Here is a 22,525-nt window from a genome sequence, read left to right on the forward strand (position 1 = left end):
AGCCCACATGCAGCTCCTTGTGAAGAGGTTGAAGTGGAAAGAGGAGGAACTTCCAAGGATTCCCTTGTTGAACTTGGCTGAGAAGTAACAGGAATGCCCAAGGATTTTTGTAATGCTTTTGATTCAGAGACCTCTGGCCCTTGTGTGGGCTCTGTCCATGAGCTTTCCAAAGATGAATCAGTTGTTCCTGAGAAAGGATGATGTAGCACAGGTTTTCTCAGTGAGGTTTTTCTACAAGGAGGTGAAGCTTGTTTGAATTCTGTCTGTGAACTTGGGGTAGGAGACTGGACCATCTCAGTCTCTGCATATTCTTCTGCAGACCTTGAGCTAGATAACTGAAGAGCTTCCTCTTCAGGTTCTTTTGTAGAAGGTGAAATGGAAGGAAGAGGGACTTGTAAGGATTCCCTTGTTGAACTTGTCCCAGAAATAATGAAAATATCCATAGATTCTCCTGTTAATTTCAATTCATAGATATCTGCACCTTGTATAGGTTCTCCCTGTGAGCTTTCCACAGGATATACACTTGTACCTGAGAAAGAAGGATATTTCATAGTTTTGCTCAGTGATATTTTCCTAGATGGAAGGGAAGCTTGGCTGGATTCTGTCTGTAAACTTGGGGTAGGAGACTGGATGCTTTCCTTCTCTGCAAATTCTTTTAGAGAAAATAAGCCAGATGATTGAAGACCCTTTGGAGCTCCTTGTGGGGAAGTTGGAGGGGAAAGTAGAGGAGCTTCTAAGGATTCCCTTGTTGAACTTTGCCCTGAGATAATAGAAGAATCCACAAGTTCTCTCAATGATGTTGATTCAGAGACATCTGGACCTTCTGTGAACTCTGTCTGTGACCTCTTGAGAGAGATATCTTTTGTGCTTGAGACAGAAGGCAATCGCATAGCTTTATTCAGTAACATGAAACTAGAAAGAGAGGAGACTTGTTTGGGTTCTTTTTGTGCACTTGGCATAGCAGGCTGTATGCTGGCATTCTCTGCCAATTCTTTGGGAGAAAGCAAGCCTGCTGGTTGAAGACCTTCTGCAGATCCTTTTGAAGAAGTTGAAGGGGAAAGAAGGGAAACTTCTAAAGATTCTCTTGTTGAACATGGCCCAGAAATAATAGAGAGATCTAAGGATGCCTTCAGTGCATTTGCTTCAGAGACATCCAGACCTTGTATGTACTCTTCTGAGGAGAGCAAGCGAGATGATTGAAGACCCTCTGGAGCTCCTTGTGAAGATGGTGAAGTGGAAAGAAGGGGAACTTCAAATGATTCTCCTGTTAAATTTGGCCCAAAGATAATGGAAATTTCCAAAGGTCCTTGCAGTGATTTAGAGGCAGAGACATCCGGACCCTGTTCAGACTCTCTCCAAGGGTTTTCCATTGATGAATCCCTTGTGCCTGAGGAAGAAGGAAACTGTTTATCTTTCCCTGGTAAACTAAGGGTAGAAGGAAGGGAAACTTGTTTGGATTCTCTTGGTGAAGGTGGGATGTCAGACAGGACACTCCTTTTCTCTGTCATTTCTATTGGCAACCTGAAACTAGATGAGCAAAGCCCACATGCAGCTCCTTGTGAAGAGGTTGAAGTGGAAAGAGGAGGAACTTCCAAGGATTCCCTTGTTGAACTTGTCCCAGAAATTAATGAGTGGTCTAAGGATGGCTGCAGTGCATTTTCTTCAGAGATATCTGGACCTTTTATGGACTCTTCTGAAGAGAACAAGCCAGATGACTGAAGGCCCTCTGGAGCTCTCTGTGAAGACAGTGAAGTGGAAAGAAGGGGAACTTCAAATGATTCTCCTTTTGACCTTGTCCCAAAGGTAATGGAAATTTCCAAAGGTTCTTCAAATAATTTAGAGGCAGAAATATCTGGACCTTGTGTGGACTCTCTCCAGGAGCTTTCCACAGACATATTCTTTGTTCCTGAGGAAGAAGGAGATTGTATAGAATTACTCAGTAACAAAGAGCTGGAAGGAAGGGAAACTTCCTTGGATTCTCTTGGTGAAGTTAGGATGTCAGATGTGACACTCTTTTTCTCTATAATTTCTATTGGAACTCTCAAGGTGGATGATGGAAGGTATTCCTTAGCTCCCCATGAAGTTGAAGTGGAAAGAAGAGGATCTTCCAAGGATTCTTTTGTCAAACTTGGCCCAGAAATAACAGGAATATCCAAGAATGTTTGTAATGCTTTTGATCCAGAGACATCTGGACCTTGTGTGGACTCCTTCCATGAACTTTCCACAGAATTAACTCTTGTGCCTGAGAGAGAATGATATTGTATACCTTTCTTCTGTGAAATTTCAGGAGGTAAATCTGGTTCAGATTCTCTCTCTAAACATTGGATGGGAAGATGGATATTTTCAACCTCTGTATGTTCTTGGGCAGACCTTGGGCCAGATAACTGAAGAGTTTCTTCAGGTTCTTCTGCAGAAGGTGAAATGGTAGGAAAAGGGACTTGTAAGGATTCTCTTGACGAACTCGGCCTGGAAATAATGGAAATGTCCAAAGCTTCTGCCATATATTTTGATTCATGAAAATTTGGGTATTGTATGGACTTTCTCTGGACGCTTTCCAGAGACAAAACTTTTTGGCTTGAAAAAGATGGAAATTCTATATCTCTACTCTGCCAACTATAGCTATGAATAGAGGATGCTTGTTTGTATTGTGTTGGTGAACTTGGTGTGTCACTCTGAACACTCTCTTCCACTGTTATTTCTTCTGGAGACCTCAAACCAGATGATGGAAGACCTTCTGCAGTTTCTTTTGAAGAAATTGAAGGGGAAAGTTCAACTTCAAAGGATTCTCTTGCTGAACTTTGTTTAAAGATAATGCAGATGTCTAAAAATTCTCTTTGTGCTTTTGATTCTGAGACATCTGGACTTTGTATAGACTCTCTCCATGAGTTTTCCACGGTCAAATCACTAGTGCCTAAGGAAGAAGGAAGTTCTGTGGCTTTACACAGTGGCTTAAGGCTGAAAGGAAGAGAAGCTCGTTTGGATTCTCTTGGTGAACTTGGGGTTTCACTCTGTACATTATCTTTACCTGTGATTTCTATTGGAGACCTCAATTTGGATAGTGGAAGACTTTCCATAGCTTTTTTAGAAGAAGGTGTGGAGGAATTAGGAGAAACTGTTAAGAATTCTGTTGCTGAATTTGGCCTTGAAATGCTAGAAATATTCAAAGGCTCTTGCAATGATTTTGATTCAGAGTCATCTGGACCTTGTATGGACTTTGTCCATGAGCTTTCCACAGAATAAGGCCTCGTGCCTGAGGAAGAAGGATATTGTGTAGCTTCACTCAGAGATATTTTTCTAGAAGGAAGGAGAGCTTGTTTGGATTCCTTCTGTGAACATCGGATGGCAGACTGGTCACTCTCAGTCTCTATATGTTCTTCTGTAGACTTTGAGCCAGATAATTGAGGAGCTTCCTCAGGTTCTTTTGTACAAAGTGGAACAGAAGGAAGAGGGACCTGTAAGGATTCTCTTGTTGAACTTGGGCCAGCAATAATAGCAATATCCAAAGATTCTCCCATTGATTTTAATTCATAGAAATCTGGGCTCTGTATGGACTTGGTCGTCAAGCTTTCCACAAACAAATCTCTTGTACCTTTGGAAGAAGGCAATTGTATAGCTTTACTTAGTAACATAAGGCTGGAAGGAAGGGACACTTGTTTGGATTCTCTTTGTGAAGTTGGGATGTCAGAGTGGACACTCTTTTTCTCTGATATTTCAGTTGGAGATCTTAAGCTAGAAGATGGAAGATCTTCTTCAGCTCCTTGGGAAGAAGGTGAAGTGGATAGAAGAGGAATTTCTAAGGCTTCTCCTGTTGAACTTGGCCCAGAGATAATGGAAATGTCCAAAGATACTCCTGATGATTTTGATTCATAGAGATTTGGTCCCTGTGTAGAGTCTTTTCTAGAGCTTTCCAGAGAGGAAACTTTTTGACTTAAGAAAGCTGTATTTAGTGAAGTATTGCTATAAGGAGGCAAAGCTTGTTTGGATTGTTTGGGTGAATTTGGTGTGTCACTCTCAACACTCTGTTTCTCTGTGATTTCTTCTGGTGTCCTCAAGGTAAATGATGGAATACCTTCTGCAACTCCTTGTGAAGAAGGTGAAGAGGAAAAAGGGGGAGTTTCTAAAGATTCTCTTGCTGAACCTGGCCCAGAGATATTAGAAATGTCTAATGATTCTTGCAATGATTTATAATCAGAGACATCTGGACCTTGTATAGACTCTCTCCATGAGCTTCCCAAAGAAAAATTCCTTGTGCCTGAAGGTGATAATTGTATAGATTTACTTGGTAAACTAAGACTGGAAGGAAGGGAAACTTGTTGGGAGTCTCTTGGTAAAGTTTGAATGTCAGACTGGACACTGTTTTTCTCTGTCATTTCTGTTGGAGACTGTAAGCTAGATGATTGAAGACTATTTTCAACATCTTTTGAAGAAGTTGAAGTGGAAATTGGAGAAACTTCTAAGGATTCTTTTACTGAACTTGGCCCTGAAATAATGGAAAAGTCCAATGTTTCTTGCAGTGATTTTGATTTAGAGACATTGAGACCTTGTATGGACTCTTTCTGTGAGTTTTCTGCAGACAGAACCCTTATGACTGAGGAGGAAGAATATTGTTTACCATTACTCAGTAACATAGGTTGGGAATTAATAGAAGTTTTTTTTGGTTCTTTATGAGAACTTGTGGTGTCATTTTCCTCTTGCCTATTTTCTGTAATTTCTATTGGAGACCCTACATTCGATGATGGAACACTTTCGGTAGCTCCTTGTGAAGAAATTACAGTTGAAAGAAGAGGAACTTCTAAGGATTCTCTGGTTGTTCTTGGCCCAGGGATAATGGAAGAATCCAAAGGTTCTTGCAAAGATTTTGAGTCAGAGACATCTGGGCCTTGTATGGACTCTCTTGGTGAACTTTCTACAGAGAAAAAAGTAAAATTTGTAGCTTTGCTTGGTGATGTCAGACTGGAAGGAAGGGAAGCTTGCTTGGATTCTCTTGGTGAAATTAGTGTGTTAGACTGGACACACTTTTTCTCTGTAATTTCTATTGGAGACCTCAGGTTAGATGATGGAAGATTTTCCACAACTCCTTTTGAAGAACTTGAAGGGGAAAGAGGGGGAACTTCTAAGGATTCCCTTGGTGAACTTGGTCCAGAAATGTTATCAAGTTCTGAAGATTCCCATACTGTTGTTGAGTCACACAAAGGATCACATGCTTTCTTTGAGCTGTCAAGTGATGAATCTCTCTGGCTGGAGAAAGAAGGAAATGGTATAGCTTTAGTGAGTGATTTAAGGCTCGCACGAAATGAAAATATTTTGGATTCTTTTGGTGAAGTTATGGTGTCAAACTGGACACTCTTTTCCTTTGTAATTTCTGTTGAAGACCTCGGGCGAGATCGTGGAAGACTTCCCACAGTTCTTGAAGTATATGATATTGAACGATGAGGAGCTTCCAAGGATTGTCTTGTTGAACTTGATCCAGAAATGTTACCAAAGTCCAAAGCATCCCAAACTGATGAGTCACACAAAGGACCACATACTCTTGGTGAGCTATCAAGTGATGGATCTCTCTGGCTAGAGAAAGAAGGAAATGGTATAGCTCTAGTTAGTGATTTAAGGCTGGCACGAAGTGAAAATACTTTGGATTCTTTTGGTGAGGTTATGATGCCAGACTGGACACTACTTCCCCATGTCATTTCAGTTGAAGACCTCTGGCTAGATGACGGAAGATCTTCTGCAGCTAATCTTGAAGAAGGCAAAGTAGAAAAAAGAGGATTTTTTAAGGATTCTTTTGTTGAATGCGTCATAGACAGAAGGGAAGCACCCAAAGGTTCTAACAATGATTTTGAGTCAGAGACATCTTGATCTTCTATGGACTCATTCTTCAGGCTTTCCACAGAAGAAACCCTTGTTCCTAAAAAAGAAAAGTGTTGTATATCCTTGCTCAGTGACATTTTTCTAGTGGGAGAGGAAGCTCCTTTGGATTTTGTTTGTGAATTTGGGATGTCTGACTGGCCACTCTCAGTCTCTGCATATTCATCTATAGAATGCAAGCCAGATGATGTAAGACTTGTAGCATCTTTTAAAGAAGTTGAAATAAAACGAAGAGGAACTTCTGAAGATTCTTTTATTGAACTTGGCCCAGAAATAATTCGAAAGTCTGATGATTCTTGCACTGATTTTGGTTCACAGATATCTGGAACTTTTACTGATTCTCTTTGTGAACTTGTTACAGGTACAATAACCCTTGTGCCTGAGGAAGAAGGTAATTGTATATCTTTACTCAGTAACCTAAGTCCAGGAGGGGATGCTTGTTTGGATTCTCTTGGTGAACTTGAGGTGACTAACTGAACACCCTCATTCTCTGCAAAATCACCTGGAGAAGGAAAGCCAGCAGATGGATGACCTTCTTCTGCTCCTTTTGAAGAAGTTGAAGTAGAAAGAAGAGGATCTTCTAAGGATTCTCTTACTGAACTTGGTCCAGAGACAATGGAAATGTCCGAAGGTTCTCCTAATGATTTTGAGTCAGAGACATCTTTTCCTTGTATGGATTCTCTCTGTGAGCTATCCACAGAAGAAACTTTCATGTCTGAGAGAGGAAGATATTGCGTGTCTTTGCTCAGTGACACTTTTCTAGAAGGAGAATAAGCTTGTTTGGATTCTGTTTCTGAACTTTGTATGGCAGATTGGACATTTTCAGCCCCTCCACATTCTATATATAAGCCAGATGAAGTAATACCTTCTGTAGCCTCTGTTAAAGAAGTTGAAGTAGAAAGAAGAGGATCTTCTAAGGATTCTCTTGTTGAACTTGGCCCATAAATAATGGAAATGTCCAAGGATTCTTGCAATGATTGTGATTCAGAGAAAACTGGAGCTTTTATTGATTCCCTCTGTAATCTTGTCACAGACATTACCCTAGTGCCTGAGGGAAAAGGTAATTGTATTTCTTTACTCAGTGATGTAAATCTAGGAGGGGAAGCTTGTATGGATTCTCTTGGTGAACTTGAGGTGACAACCTGAACACCATCATTCTCTGCAAATTCTTCTGGAGAATGTAAGCCAGATGATGGAAGACTTTCTGTAACGTCTTTTGAAGAGGCTGAAGTGGAAAGAAGAGGGAGTGTTCTTAATGCTTCTTTTGTTGAACTTGGCTCAGAGACAATGGAAATATCCAAAGGTTCTCCCAATGATTTTGATTCAGAGAAATCTAGCCCGTGTATGGATTCTCCTTGTGAGCTTCCCAGAGACAAAATCCTCATGCCTGAGGAAGAATGAAATTGTGTGGTTTTACTTGGTGACTTAAAGCTAGGAGGAGGTGAAGTTAGTTTGGTTTTGCTTTGTGATCTTTGTTGGGCAGACTTGACTGTCTCTTTCTCTGTAGATTCCTCTGGAGAATGCAAGCCAGATAATGTAAGACTTTCGGTAGCCTCCTTTAAAGAAGCCCAAGTAGAAAGAAGAGGAGTTGCTAAGGATTCTGTTGATCGTGGCCCATAAATAATGGAAATATCCAAGGAGTCTTGCAATGATTGTGATTCAGAGAAATCTGGGGCTTTTCTTGATTCTGTCTGTGAACTGTGGCCTTCCGTAACCTCTTTTGAAGAGGCTGAAGTGGAAAGAAGAGGGAGTGTTCTTAATGCTTCTTCTGTTGAACTTGGCTCAGAGACAATGGAAATGTCCAAAGGTTCTCCCAATGATTTTGATTCAGAGAAATCTAGCCCGTGTATGGATTCTCCTTGTGAGCTTTCCAGAGACAAAATCCTCATGCCTGAGGAAGAATGAAATTGTGTGGTTTTACTTGGTGACTTAAAGCTAGGAGGAGGTGAAGTTAGTTTGGTTTTGCTTTGTGATCTTTGTTGGGCAGACTTGATTGTCTCTTTCTCTGTAGATTCCTCTGGAGAATGCAAGCCAGATAATGTAAGACTTTCGGTAGCCTCCTTTAAAGGAGCCCAAGTAGAAAGAAGAGGAGTTGCTAAGGATTCTGTTGATCGTGGCCCATAAATAATGGAAATATCCAAGGAGTCTTGCAATGATTGTGATTCAGAGAAATCTGGGGCTTTTCTTGATTCTGTCTGTGAACTGTGGCCTTCCGTAACCTCTTTTGAAGAGGCTGAAGTGGAAAGAAGAGGGAGTGTTCTTAATGCTTCTTTTGTTGAACTTGGCTCAGAGACAATGGAAATGTCCAAAGGTTCTCCCAATGATTTTGATTCAGAGAAATCTAGCCCGTGTATGGATTCTCCTTGTGAGCTTCCCAGAGACAAAATCCTCATGCCTGAGGAAGAATGAAATTGTGTGGTTTTACTTGGTGACTTAAAGCTAGGAGGAGGTGAAGTTAGTTTGGTTTTGCTTTGTGATCTTTGTTGGGCAGACTTGACTGTCTCTTTCTCTGTAGATTCTTCTGGAGAATGCAAGCCAGATAATGTAAGACTTTCGGTAGCCTCCTTTAAAGAAGCCCAAGTAGAAAGAAGAGGAGTTGCTAAGGATTCTGTTGATCGTGGCCCATAAATAATGGAAATATCCAAGGAGTCTTGCAATGATTGTGATTCAGAGAAATCTGGGGCTTTTCTTGATTCTGTCTGTGAACTGTGGCCTTCCGTAACCTCTTTTGAAGAGGCTGAAGTGGAAAGAAGAGGGAGTGTTCCTAATGCTTCTTCTGTTGAGCTTGGCTCAGAGACAATGGAAATGTCCAAAGGTTCTCCCAATGATTTTGATTCAGAGAAATCTAGCCCGTGTATGGATTCTCCTTGTGAGCTTCCCAGAGACAAAATCCTCATGCCTGAGGAAGAAGGAAATTGTGTGGCTTTACTTTGTGATGTAAAGCTAGGAGGAGGAGGCAATGCTTGCTTGGATTCTCTTGGTGGACTTGGGGTTGCAGAAAGGACACTTTTATTCTCTGCAAATTCTCCTAGAGAATGCAAGCCAGATGGAAGTCCTTCTGCAGTCCCTTTTGAAGTAGTTGAAGTGGAAAGAGGAGGCACTCCTAAGGATTCTCTTGTTGAACTTGACCTAGAAACAATAGAAATGTCCAAAGATTTTTGAAATGATTTTGATTCAGCGAAATTTGAACCTTTTATTGATTCTCTCCATGACATTTCTATAGACATAACCCTTGCGCCTGGGGAAGATGCAAATTGTATAGCTTTACTCATTGACAAAATTCTAGGCGTATCTTGTTTGGATTCTCGTGGTGGCTTTGAAGCAGCAACCTGAACACTCTCATTTTCTGCCAGTTCTTTTGGACAATGCAAGCCAGATGATGGAAGGCCATTTGCATTTCCTTTTGAAGAAGTTGCAATGGAAAGAAGAGGTACATCTAAAGATTCTCTCGATGAACTTGGCCCAGAGATAATAGAATATTCCAAAGGTTCTTGCTCTGATTTTGATTCAAAGACTTCTTCTGGATCTTTTATGGATTCTCTCTGTGAGCTTACCTGAGACATATCTTTTTGGCTTGAAAAAGAAGGCGACTGTATAGCTTTATTGCATGACATAAGGCTGGAAGGAGGGGGAATCTGTTTCAGTTCTGTTCTTGAACTTGGGATGTCAGACTGAAGCCTTTCATTCCTTTTACATTCTACTACAGACCTTAAACAAGATGATGGAAGATCTTTTGCAGCTCCTTTTGAAGAAATTGAGGTGGAAAGAGAAGGTACTTCTGTGGATTCTCTGGTTGAATTTGGATCAGAGACAATGGAAAAGTCTAAATGTTCTTTCAATGATATTGACTCAGTAAAATCTGGTCCTTGTATGGACAGTCTTTGTGAGCTTTCCATAGACAAAATGTTTTGATTCAAGGAGGGAGGAAATTGTATACCTTTGTTCAATGACATAAGACTGGAAGGAAGTAAAACTTGTTTTGATTCTTTTTGTGAACTTGGCCTGGGAGAATTTGCATTCTCATTCTCTGATGAGTATATTGGTGATCTGAAGCTAAAGAAAGGAAGAACTTCTCTTGATTCTCTAAATGAAATTGAAGGGAATAAAGGGGGGACTTCTAATATGCCTCTAGTTGAACTTGGCCCAGAAAATGCACTAATTTCTATGGATTCTTTTAATGATTTTTTTCTAGCAGTATTCAGGACTTGTGTGGACTCTTTCTTTGTACTCGAGAAAACGTTTTGGCATGAGAACAATGGAAATTGTATGGATATGTTTACTTCTCTCTGGCTAGAGGGAGGGGAAGCTTTTTTTGAATTTCTTGAACTTGTATAAAAACTAGTACTCTCACTCTCTATGTATTCTTGTTGTAGTCTTATGCTTGCAGAAGGGAGAATTTCCATAGATTCTTTTGATGACCTCGATGTGTAAAGAGGGGGTACTTCTAAAGATTCTCTTGAGCTTGGTCCAGAGAAAATGGGAAATTCAAAAGATTCTCTCAATGGATTTGGGCCAGCAAGAGTGGGACTTTGTATTGAATCTCTTTTTGAACTTGACACAGAAAAAGCAGTAACTTCCATGTATTCTTTTAATACAGTTGGGCCTGTGAAAGAAGGAAATTGTATTGTTTTGCTCAATAACATCATTTTGGGGCTAGGAGATTTTCTCTGCGTAGACTGCAGAGATTCTATTGGTGAAGTTGGTCTGGCAGAACCTGTACTATCATCTGAAAATTCTTTTGTTGAACTTAAGCTAGAGGAAGGGGCAATTTCTAAAGATTCCCTTGTTGAACTTGGTCCAGAGAACATGGGAAATTCAACGAATTCTTTAAATGAATCTGGGCCAGAGAGAGCTGAACCTTGTCTAGATTCTTGCCTTGAGTTTGGCATTGTTAAAGTAGGGACTTCCATTGACTCTTTTGCCAAACTTGTAACTGTGAAAGAAGGAAATTGTATGGATTTGTTCAATAATATGGGCACAGAGGGATGGAAATCATTTATGGATTTATCAGGTGAACTTGAAGTAGCCAAATGTGGACCCTCTTTTACTATGTTGTCTTTTGAGCTTAACTCAGAAGAAAGGTGAACGGCAGATTCTCTTGAACTTGACCCAGAGAAATTGGGAAATTCAAAGGATTCTCTTAATGAATTTGGAATAGAGAGGGATGTATCTTGTATTGATTCTCCCCCTGAAGTTGTCACAGAGAATGCTGGATTTTCCACAGTTTCTTTTGAAGTACAGACACTTGAAACAGAAGGAAATTGTGTGGATTTGCTCTCTAAATTTTGGCCATAGAGACAAAGAGTTGGAAAATATATGCCAGTAGCAGGGTAGGTAGAGGGACTCTGTATAGCTTCTCTTGACCAACTTATGTCAGGAACTTGCATAGATGCTCTTGATGAAATTGGTACAGAGAAAGATGAAATGTCTTCTACACATATGGTTGATAAACTTGGATCAGAGAAAGAAGGAACCTGAGTAGATTTGTTCATTGCAAGAGCATAATGGGTAGAGGGAACTTGTATGGTAACTCTTGGTATATCAAAGCAGTCAGGAACTTGTATGGATTCTATTAATGGAACTAGAACTGGGATTGATGGAACTTCTTCTATACGTGTTGTGGATGTACTTGGGTCAGATAGTGTAGGAACTTGGGTGGATTTAATCACTGATATAGCACAGTTGGCAGAAGGAGTTTGCACAGGTTCCTGTGGAAGTCGTATATCAAAGAAATCAGGATCTTTAATAGATTCTGTGTTTGAAAATGGACCTGGGAAAGACATGACTTCTTCTGTGCCAACAGTTGATGAAGATCGGTGAGACAAACCAGGAATTTGTGTGGATTTACCCACCGAGAGAGTTTGAATCCTAGAGGGAATTTGCATGGCATCCTGACAAGAACTTGTGGCAGTGTAAACAGGAACTTGTATGTATTCTTTTGATGAAACTAGAACTGGGAATGATGGATTTTCATCTATGCATGTTGTGGATGTACTTGGGTCAGAGAAAGTAGGAACTTGTGTGGATTTGCTCACTGACATAGTGTGAATCCTAGAGGGAATGTGTGTGGCATCTTGACAAGAACTTGTGGTAGTGTAAAACAGAATGTTTATGGATTCTTCTGAGGAAACTAGAACTGGGAACAATGGAATTTCTTCTATGCATATTTTGAATGTACTTGGGTCAGAGAATGTAGTAACTTGTGTGGATTTGCTCACTGACATATCAGAGTTGGCAGAAGGACTTTGCACAAGTTCCTGTGGCAGTCTTGTATCAGAGAAATCAGGAACTTGCATGGATTCTCTGTTTGAAAATGGACCTGGGAAAGACATGACTTCTTCTGTGCCAACAGTTGATGAAGATCGGTGAGACAAACCAGGAATTTGTGTGGATTTACCCACCGAGAGAGTTTGAATCCTAGAGGGAATTTGCATGGCATCCTGACAAGAACTTGTGGCAGTGTAAACAGGAACTTGTATGTATTCTTTTGATGAAACTAGAACTGGGAATGATGGATTTTCATCTATGCATGTTGTGGATGTACTTGGGTCAGAGAAAGTAGGAACTTGTGTGGATTTGCTCACTGACATAGTGTGAATCCTAGAGGGAATGTGTGTGGCATCTTGACAAGAACTTGTGGTAGTGTAAAACAGAATGTTTATGGATTCTTCTGAGGAAACTAGAACTGGGAACAATGGAATTTCTTCTATGCATATTTTGAATGTACTTGGGTCAGAGAATGTAGTAACTTGTGTGGATTTGCTCACTGACATATCAGAGTTGGCAGAAGGACTTTGCACAAGTTCCTGTGGCAGTCTTGTATCAGAGAAATCAGGAACTTGCATGGATTCTCTGTTTGAAAATGGACCTGGGAAAGACATGACTTCTTCTGTGCCAACAGGTGATGAAGATCGGTGACTATGTGTGGATTTACTCACTGAAAGTGTGTTAGTCCTAGAGGGTACTTGCATAGCATCCTGACATGAACTTGTGGCAGTGAAAAATGGAACTTTTATGAATTCTTTTGATGAAACTAGAACTGGGAATGATGGAATTTCTTCTACGCATGTAGTGGATATACTTGGGTCAGAGAAAATAGGAACTTGTGTGGATTTGCTCACTGACATGACATAGTTGGCAGAGGGAATTTGGATGGGTGCCTGTGGCAATCTTATGTCAGAGAAATCAGGAACTTGCATGTATTCTCTGTTTGAAAATGGACCTGGGAAAGACATGACTTCTTTGTCAACAGTTGAAGAAGATAGGTGAGACAAACCAGGAATTTGCGTGGATTTACTCATTGAAAGAGTGTGGATCCTAGAGGGAACTTGCATGACATCATGATAAGAACCCACGGCAGAGCAAGCAGAAGCTTGTATGGATTCTTTTGATGAAACTAGACCTGGGAATGATGGATTTTTTTCTGTGCATGTAGTGGATGTACTTAGGTCAGATAAAGAAGGAACTTGTGTGGATTTGCTCACTGACATAGCATGATTGGCAGAGGGAGTCTGCATGGGTTCCTGTGGCAATCTTGTTTCAGAGATATGGGGAACTTGCATAGATTCTCTGTATGAAAATGGACCTGGGAAAGACTTGACTTCTTCTGTGACAACAATGGATGAGGATGGGTGAGACAAATCAGGAATTTGTGTGGATTTGCTCACTGAAATAGTGTGAATACTACCGGGAATGTGTGTGGCATCCTGACAAGAACTTGTGGCAGTGCAATCAGGAGCTTGTATGGATTCTTTTGATGAAACTAGAACTGGGAATGATGGAATTTTTTCTATGCATGTAGTGGATGTATTTGTGTCAGAGACAGTAGGACCTTGTGTGGATTTACTTACTGAAAGAGTGTGAATCCTAGAGGGAACTTGCGTGGCATCCTGAGAAGAACTTGTGCTAGCACAATCAGGAACTCGTATAGATTCTTTTGATGAAATTAGAACTGGAACAGATGGAATTTCTTCTATGCATGTTGTGGATGTACTTGGGTCAGAGAAAATAGGAACTTGTGTGGATTTGCTCACTGCCCTAGCACATTTGGCAGAGGGAGCTTGCACGGGTTCCTGTGGTGATCTTATGTCAGAGAAATCAGGAACTTGCATGGATTCTCTGTTTGAAAATGGACCTGGGAAAGACATGACTTCTTTGTCAATAGTTGATGAAGATAGGTGAGACAAACTAGGAATTTGTGTGGATTTATTCACTGACACAGCAGAGTTGGCAGAAGGACTTTGCACAGCTTCCTGTGGAAGTCTTAAGTCAGAGAAATCAGGAACTTGCATAGATTCCCTGTATGAAGATGGACCTGGGAAAGACATGACTTCTTCTCTGACAACAGTTGAAGAAGACAGATGAGACAAACTAGGAATTTGCGTGGATTTATTCACTGACACAGCAGAGTTGGCAGAAAGACTTTGCATAGCTTCCTGTGGAAGTCTTAAGTCAGAGAAATCAGGAACTTGCATGGATTCTCTGTTTGAAGATGGACCTGGGAAAGACATGACTTCGTTGTCAATAGTTGATGAAGATAGGTGAGACAAACTAGGAATTTGTGTGGATTTATTCAATGACACAGCAGAGTTGGCAGAAGGACTTTGCACAGCTTCCTGTGGAAGTCTTAAGTCAGAGAAATCAGGAACTTGCATGGATTCTCTGTTTGAAGATGGACCTGGGAGAGACATGACTTCGTTGTCAATAGTTGATGAAGATAGGTGAGACAAACTAGGAATTTGTGTGGATTTATTCAATGACACAGCAGAGTTGGCAGAAGGAGTTTGCACAGCTTCCTGTGGAAGTCTTAAGTCAGAGAAATCAGGAACTTGCATGGATTCCCTGTATGAAGATGGACCTGGGAGAGACATGACTTCTTCTCTGCCAACAGGTGAAGAAGACAGATGAGACAAACTAGGAATTTGTGTGGATTTATTCTCTGAAAGTGTGTGGATCTTAGAGGGAATTCTCCTGGCATCCTGAGAAGAACTTGTGTCAGAGAAGTCAGAATGTGTTATAGATTCTCTTGATAAAACTATAAGTGGGATTGATCGAAGTTCTTCTGTGCATATTGTAGATGAGCTTGAGTCAGAGAATGTAGGAACTTGCATGGATTTTCTTGATGGAGTAGCATGGTTCAGGGAATCTTGAATGGGTTCCTGTGGTGATTTTGTGTCAGAGAAATCAGAAACTTCCATCGATTCTCTGTTTGAAAATGGACCTGAGAATGACAGAACTTCTATAACAGTCATTGATGAAGTTGGGTCAGAGGAAGCAGGAACTTGTGTGGACTTGCTTACTAAAATAGGACGACTGTTAGAGGGAACTTGCAAGACCTCCTGATTTGAACTTGTGGCAGAGAAATCAGAAATTTGCATGGATTCTTTTGATGAAATTTCAGTTGAGCAAGATGGAAGTTCTTCTATGCATACGGTAAATGAACTTGGGTCGGAGAAAATAGGAACTTGTGTGGATTTGCTCACTGCCATAGCACAGTAGGTTGAAGGAGCCTGAATGACTTCCTGTGGTGATCTTGTGTCTGAGAAATCAGGAACTTGCATGGATTCTCTGTATGAAAATGGACCTGGTAATGACATGACTTCTTCTTGGTCAACAGTTGATGAATTTAGATTAGAGAAAGAAGTTTGTGTAGATTTGCTCACTAAAATAATGCTGGAAGAAGAGGGAACATATATTGCTTTTCTTGGTGAAGTTTTATCAAACAAATTGGGAGCTTGTATAGATTCTTTTAATAATTCCTGAACTGAAGAAGAAGGAACTTCTTCTGTATAGGCACTTAGTGAAACTTGGTCAGAAAAAGAAGGGACTTGTACAGATTTGCTAGCATGAATTGCGTCTGAGAAAGAGGGAAATTCTCTTGATAACCTTGTGTCAGAAGAAGAGAGAATTTTTATGGATTCATTCTGTAAAGTTGGACCAGAGAAAGGGGCTCCATTTGGAAATTCTCCTTGTAAACTTGGGCCTGGGGTAAATTCCGCATAATTATTCACTGAAATTATATCAGAAAAAGAAGGGACTTGGGTGGATGCATTAGAACTACTTAGATTTGTAAAAGAAGCAGCTTGCTCAGATTTACTCACTTTCCTGAAGTACGACAATGGGCCAATTGTCATAGTTTGAGGGGGTGAATTTGGCTGAATCAAAGATGGTACTTGCATAGTTTTGTTTTGTGACCTTAAATCTGGGAAAGAGGAAAGTTTTGTAGATTCAGTTGATAAATTTAGGGGAGATAAAGGTAAAAGTTGCACTGATTTGTTCACTGCATTTAGGCCAGTAGAAGGGGGAGATTCCATGGATTCTCTCAGTGAACTTGGCCTGAATGAGGAAGGAGCATCTTTTGTCTTTAGTCTCGCGAAAGAAGGAAATTGCATGGATTTGCTCATTGTGGTTTGACCTAATAAGAGAGGTGCTTCCGTGGATTCTAAATCAGAAAGATTTAGATGGGATGAGGCAGGGAGAACTTCTGTGATTTCTGTTGGTGCACTTGGGCCAGAGAAAGAGGGAAATGGCACAAAATTGTTTGATGCAGGTAGACCTGAGGAACTTGAGGTTTCACTAGATGAACTTATCCTTGAGGAGAAAGGAAGACTTTCTCTGATTGCTCTTAGTGTATTTGGGATTGAAAAAGATGGAAATTGCACAGACTTGCTTAAGGCAAGAAGGTCTGAGGAAGGGAGAACTTCCATGGATAATCGTTTTGAACTTAATCTAGAAGAAGAAAACCGAATTGCTGTTGGTGTACTTGCACTTGACAAAGAGGATAATTGCAGAGATTCCCTTGCTGCTAGTAGGCCTGAGGAAGGAAGGGCTTCCATAGATTCTCTGGTTGAACTTGCCCTGAATGAAATAGAAGGAAATTGTACAGATTTGCTTGTTGCCTTTTGGCCTGAGAAAGTAGCTTCCATGGATTCACTGGTTGAATAGAGGCTTGTGGAGGAAGGTTGAAGTTGTGAGACTTCTATTGTTGCACTGGTACTTGACATAGAAGGAAATTGTACAGATTTGCTTGTTGGCCCTTGGTCTGACAAAGGAACTTGCATGGATTCACTAATTGAATGGAGACTGGGGGAGGAAGGTTGAGGTTGTGAGACTTGTGTTGCTGCATTGGTATCTAAGAGAGAAGGAAATTGTACAGATTTGCTTGTTGCCCCTGGGCCTAACAAAGGAGCTTCTATGGATTCACTAATTGAATGTAGGCTAGGGGAAGAAGGTTGAGGTTGTAAGACTTGTGTTGCTGCAATGATATCTGAGAGAGAAGGAAATTGTACAGATTTGCTTGTTGGCCCTTGGTCTGACAAAGGAGCTTCCATTGATTCACTAACTGAACGTAGGCTGGTGGAGGAAGGCTGAGGTTGTGAGACTTCTGTTGTTGCAGTAGTGCCTGAGACAGAAGGATATTGTACAGATTTGCTTGTTGGCCCTTGGTCTGACAGAGGAGCTTCCATTGATTCACTAACTGAACGTAGGCTGGTGGAGGAAGGCTGAGGTTGTGAGACTTCTGTTGTTGCAGTAGTGCCTGAGACAGAAGAATATTGTACAGATTTGCTTGTTGGCCCTTGGTCTGACAGAGGAGCTTCCATTGATTCACTAACTGAACGTAGGCTGGTGGAGGAAGGCTGAGGTTGTGAGACTTCTGTTGTTGCAGTAGTGCCTGAGACAGAAGGATATTGTACAGATTTGCTTGTTGGCCCTTGGTCTGACAGAGGAGCTTCCATTGATTCACTAACTGAACGTAGGCTGGTGGAGGAAGGCTGAGGTTGTGAGACTTCTGTTGTTGCACTGGTACTTGACATAGAAGGATATTGTACAGATTTGCTTGTTGGCCCTTGGTCTGACAGAGGAGCTTCCATTGATTCACTAACTGAATGTAGGCTGGTGGAGGAAGGCTGAGGTTGTGAGACTTCTGTTGTTGCAGTAGTGCCTGAGACAGAAGGATATTGTACAGATTTGCTTGTTGGCCCTTGGTCTGACAGAGGAGCTTCCATTGATTCACTAACTGAACGTAGGCTGGTGGAGGAAGGCTGAGGTTGTGAGACTTCTGTTGTTGCACTGGTACTTGACATAGAAGGAAATTGTACAGATTTGCTTGTTGGCCCTTGGTCTGACAAAGGAGCTTCCATTGAATCACTAATTGAATGTAGGCTGGTGGAGGAAGGCTGAGGTTGTGAGACTTCTGTTGTTGCAGTGGTGCCTGAGACAGAAGGATATTGTACAGATTTGCTTATTGCCTCTTGGTCTGAGAAAGGAGCTTCCATTGATTCACTAATTGAATGTAGGCTGGTGGAGGAAAGTTGAGGTTGTGAGACTTCTGTTGTTGCACTAGGAACTGACATTGAAGGAAATGGTAGAGATGTGCTTATTGTCCCTTGGCCTGAGAAAGGAGTTTCCATGGTTTCACTAATTGAATGTAGGCTGGTGGAGGAAGGCTGAGGTTGTGAGACTTCTGTTGTTGCACTGGTACTTGACATAGAAGGATATTGTACAGATTTGCTTGTTGGCCCTTGGTCTGACAGAGGAGCTTCCATTGATTCACTAACTGAACGTAGGCTGGTGGAGGAAGGCTGAGGTTGTGAGACTTCTGTTGTTGCAGTGGTGCCTGAGACAGAAGGAAATTGTACAGATTTGCTTGTTGGCCCTTGGTCTGACAGAGGAGCTTCCATTGATTCACTAACTGAACGTAGGCTGGTGGAGGAAGGCTGAGGTTGTGAGACTTCTGTTGTTGCAGTGGTGCCTGAGACAGAAGGATATTGTACAGATTTGCTTATTGCCTCTTGGCCTGACAAAGGTCCTTCCATTGATTCACTAACTAAACGTAGGCTGGTGGAGGAAGGCTGAGGTTGTGAGACTTCTGTTGTTGCAGTGGTGCCTGAGACAGAAGGATATTGTACAGATTTGCTTATTGCCTCTTGGCCTGACAAAGGTCCTTCCATTGATTCACTAACTGAACGTAGGCTGGTGGAGGAAGGCTGAGGTTGTGAGACTTCTGTTGTTGCAGTGGTGCCTGAGACAGAAGGATATTGTACATATTTGCTTATTGCCTCTTGGCCTGACAAAGGAGCTTCCATTGATTCACTAATTGAATGTAGACTGGTGGAGGAAAGTTGAGGTTGTGAGACGTCTGTTGTTGCAGTGGTGCCTGAGACAGAAGGATATTGTACAGATTTGCTTATTGCCTCTTGGCCTGAGAAAGGAGCTTCCATGGTTTCATTAATTGAACGTAGGCTGGGGGAGGAAGGCTGAGGTTGTGAGACTTCTGTTGTTGCAGTGGTGCCTGAGACAGAAGGATATTGTACAGATTTGTTTATTGCCTCTTGGCCTGACAAAGGAGCTTCCATGGTTTCACTAATTGAACGTAGGCTGGTGGAGGAAAGTTGAGGTTGTGAGACTTCTGTTGTTGCAGTGGTGCCTGAGACAGAAGGATATTGTACAGATTTACTTATTGCCTTTTGGGCTGAGAAAGGAGCTTCCATGGTTTCATTAATTGAACGTAGGCTGGGGGAGGAAGACAGTGGTTGTGAGACTTCTGTTATTGCAGTGGTACCTGAGATAGAAGGATATTGTACAGATGTGCTTATTGCTCCTTGGCCTGAGAAAAGAGCTTTCATGGATTCACTTATTGAACCCATTTTGGGGGAGGAAGGTTGAGATTGTATGGCTTCTGTTGTTTCACTGGGACCTGAGACAGAAGGAAATTGTACAGATGTGCTTTTTACAATTAGACCTAAAGAAGTTTGGCCTTCTCCAGATTCACTATTTGAACTTGGGCTGGAGGAGGAAGATAGAATTTTTTCCAATTTTCTTTGTGCCATGACACCTGAGAAAGAGGGGAATTGTACCGATGTGCTCTTTGCAAGTGGACTTGAGGATGGGTGAACTTCCATGGATTCACTGGTTGAAGTCTGGCTGGGAACGAAATGGAACACTTCTTTGACTAGACTGGTAGAACTTGGACTCTGCGAGGAAGGGAGACCTTCTTTGACTTCTGTTGTTGCCGTGGGACCTGAGAAAGAGGGAGAATGCAGAGCTTTGTCCATTCCAACTGCCCTTGAGGAAGGAATTTCCATAGATTCACTGGAAATATTTATGAGGGAGGAATGGGAATATTGTGTGAATTCTGTGGGTGCGCCAGGACCTGAGATAGAAGAAATTTGTATAGGTTTGCTTGTTGCCACTTGGCCTGAAGAAGGAGTTTCCATGGCTTCACTGATTGAATGTATGATGGGAGAGGAAGGAGGAAATTCTTTGCCTTCTGTCAGTGCAGTGAGATCTGAGATAGAAGAAAATGGAGCAGATTTACTTGTTCTAAGTAAAGCTAAGGATGAGGGACTTCCCCTGAATTCACTGGTTGAACTTGGGCTGGAGGAGGAAGGGGGAACTTCTTTGATTTCTCTTGGTGAACTTTGGCCTCCCAATGAAGGAAATGGCATGGGTTTGCTCATTTCTTTTAGACCTGAGGAAGGTTGACCTTCCATGGATTCACTGGTTGAACTTGGACTAGAGGAAGAAGAGGGAATTTCTTTCACTTTTTTTAGTTCCATGACCTCTGAAAAAGAGAGGAATTGCATAGATGTGCTCTTTGCCATTAGGGCTGAGGATGGGATGACTTCAATGGATTCACTGGTTGAACTTGGGCTGGAGGAGGGAGGAGGAACCTCTTTAACTTCTGTGGGTACAATGGCACCTGAGAATGAAGGGGATTGAAGGGATTTACTCTTTGCAAGTAGGCCAGAAGAAGAAGGAGCTTCCATGGATTCACTTGAACTTATGCTGGAGGAAGAAGGAGGAATTTCTTTGGCTTCTGTGGGTACACTGGAACTTGAAAAAGAGGGGAGTTGCATGGATTTGCTTTTTGCAAGCAGGCTTGAGGAAGGGGTGATTTCTTTTGGCCCACTTGGGCCTGAGAAAGAAGAAAATTGGATGGATTTGTTCACTTCAAGTAGTCCTGTGGAAAGGGGAGCTTCTATGGATTCATTTGTTGAACTCGAACTGGAAAAGGAAGGGTGAATTTCTGTGGTTTCTGTTGGTTCGCTTGAGCTTGAGAAATAGGACATTTGGAAGGATTTGTTCACTCCAAGCAGTCCTGTGGAAAGGGGAGCTTCTATGAATTCACTTGTTGAATTTGGGCTGGAGTAAGGGGAAGCTTCTTTTAATACTCTTGGTGAACTTAGCCCTGAAAATGAAGGAACCTTCATAAGCCTGATTTTAATTGAAGGTAAGGAAGATGATTTTCGTATTGATACAGTTGATGAACTTGGGGTAGAGAAATAAGAAATTTGCATGGATTCCTTTGCAGTAATATTAGCAAAAGGAATTTGCATGAATTCTTTCATTGAAAGTGAGCTGGATGAATCTGGACTTTTAAAGGTTTCCTCTATCTTGATGGAAGGAGGTGGGGAGGGAGGAGGGGGTGGAGGTGGAGGTGGAGGAGGTGGAGGTGGAGGTAAAGGTCTAGGCTCCAATTGGGTTACGGAACTTCCTGAAGCTCTTAGTTTAAAGAAAGTATAACTCCCAATGAAGGAGACCAATGTCTTTTCCTCATTTTGGTCAGTAGGATTTTCCTTAATGTGGAACTGCAATGGGTTTACCACACTCTCAGTTTGTTTGGGCTCCTTGACTTCAGAAGGCAGGAAATATACGACCTATAAAGACCATCAGAAATGACAAGAATTAATCCCATTGCTCTCACCTCCTATGAATATTGTCTACCTACTATGCTTTTTTAAAGATAAAAGACTAGAATTGACTATCAATACAATATGCCCAAACTATTGTTTCTAAAATAATTATTTTTAATGAATAAAGTATCATAAATTTTTCATTTATTCCCACTAAGTTCTCATTGGAATTATTTTGTCTATTCTCATTTATTTTTCTTCTTATATTCTCTCTCTTCCCCCATCTCTCCCTCTTTCCTCCCTTCCTCTATCTCTCCCTCTCTCTCCTCCTCTCTCCCTCTCCTATATGGTAATATCTCCTTATATGGCCAGAGTGAATGTATATTTCATTCTTCTTATTTTATAAAGATCTTTCAATATTATATATCTAATAACTATTGGTCTTAATTGTATCATAATATTCTGTCATTAATATTTCACATTTTATTGAATGATTCCGCCATTGGAAATAAGGGGTTTATATGAGTATAATTGTAGGGCTAGCCACAGAGTGTCCACTCAGACTTCCCCTTCTTGAAGGTTTATGTAGAGCATGTGCTCTCTTCTCTCTTTTCAATCCGACATGTGGACGTTTGGTGAGCCTACTTCTGGTAAGGAGTTTTAGGGTAATGATAGTGGAGAGTGTTCTAATTGGCTAAGGAGGTGGAACTGAGGATACATGTAAAAGGATTTAGTGTAGGATCTCTTACTCCCTTACTCAGTTAATCCTACGCTGGAATGGATCAAGCAGGATGTTCTGCCAGGTTAGCTCTTCACTCAACTACATGCTGCTGCTGCTGCTGCTGCTGCTACTGCTGACTCCAGTTTTCTCTGCTATTGACTACTTGCTAAGAGAACCTTTGATGGTTATTTTGGCCTTTCCAAGCTAACAAGGTTGGGGCCTGATTCATTCCATGTCCGTATAAGACCAGGGAAGAATAAACACAAAATGCAGTAAGTACCACCGTGGCATATGGCATATGGCAGTA

General features: G+C 41.4%; 1 protein-coding gene across 1 annotated transcript in view; it reads right to left on the minus strand.

Annotated features, from left to right (window-relative positions):
* LOC122731805 (nascent polypeptide-associated complex subunit alpha, muscle-specific form-like) overlaps window positions 1–19,082 on the minus strand; it is a 31,488-nt gene extending 12,406 nt beyond the window's left edge. The window contains exons 1-3 of the mRNA XM_043972077.1: window positions 18,934–19,082; window positions 17,745–17,889; window positions 15,963–15,966 (exon numbers count right to left, since the gene is read on the minus strand). Of these exons, the coding sequence (XP_043828012.1) occupies window positions 15,963–15,966; window positions 17,745–17,889; window positions 18,934–19,082 (298 nt within the window). The remainder of the gene's footprint in view (window positions 1–15,962; window positions 15,967–17,744; window positions 17,890–18,933) is intronic.
* Between the last annotated feature and the right edge of the window lie 3,443 nt (window positions 19,083–22,525).

The sequence above is a fragment of the Dromiciops gliroides genome, chromosome 6 (genome assembly GCF_019393635.1).
Source record: "Dromiciops gliroides isolate mDroGli1 chromosome 6, mDroGli1.pri, whole genome shotgun sequence".
Taxonomy (NCBI): Eukaryota; Metazoa; Chordata; class Mammalia; order Microbiotheria; family Microbiotheriidae; genus Dromiciops; species Dromiciops gliroides.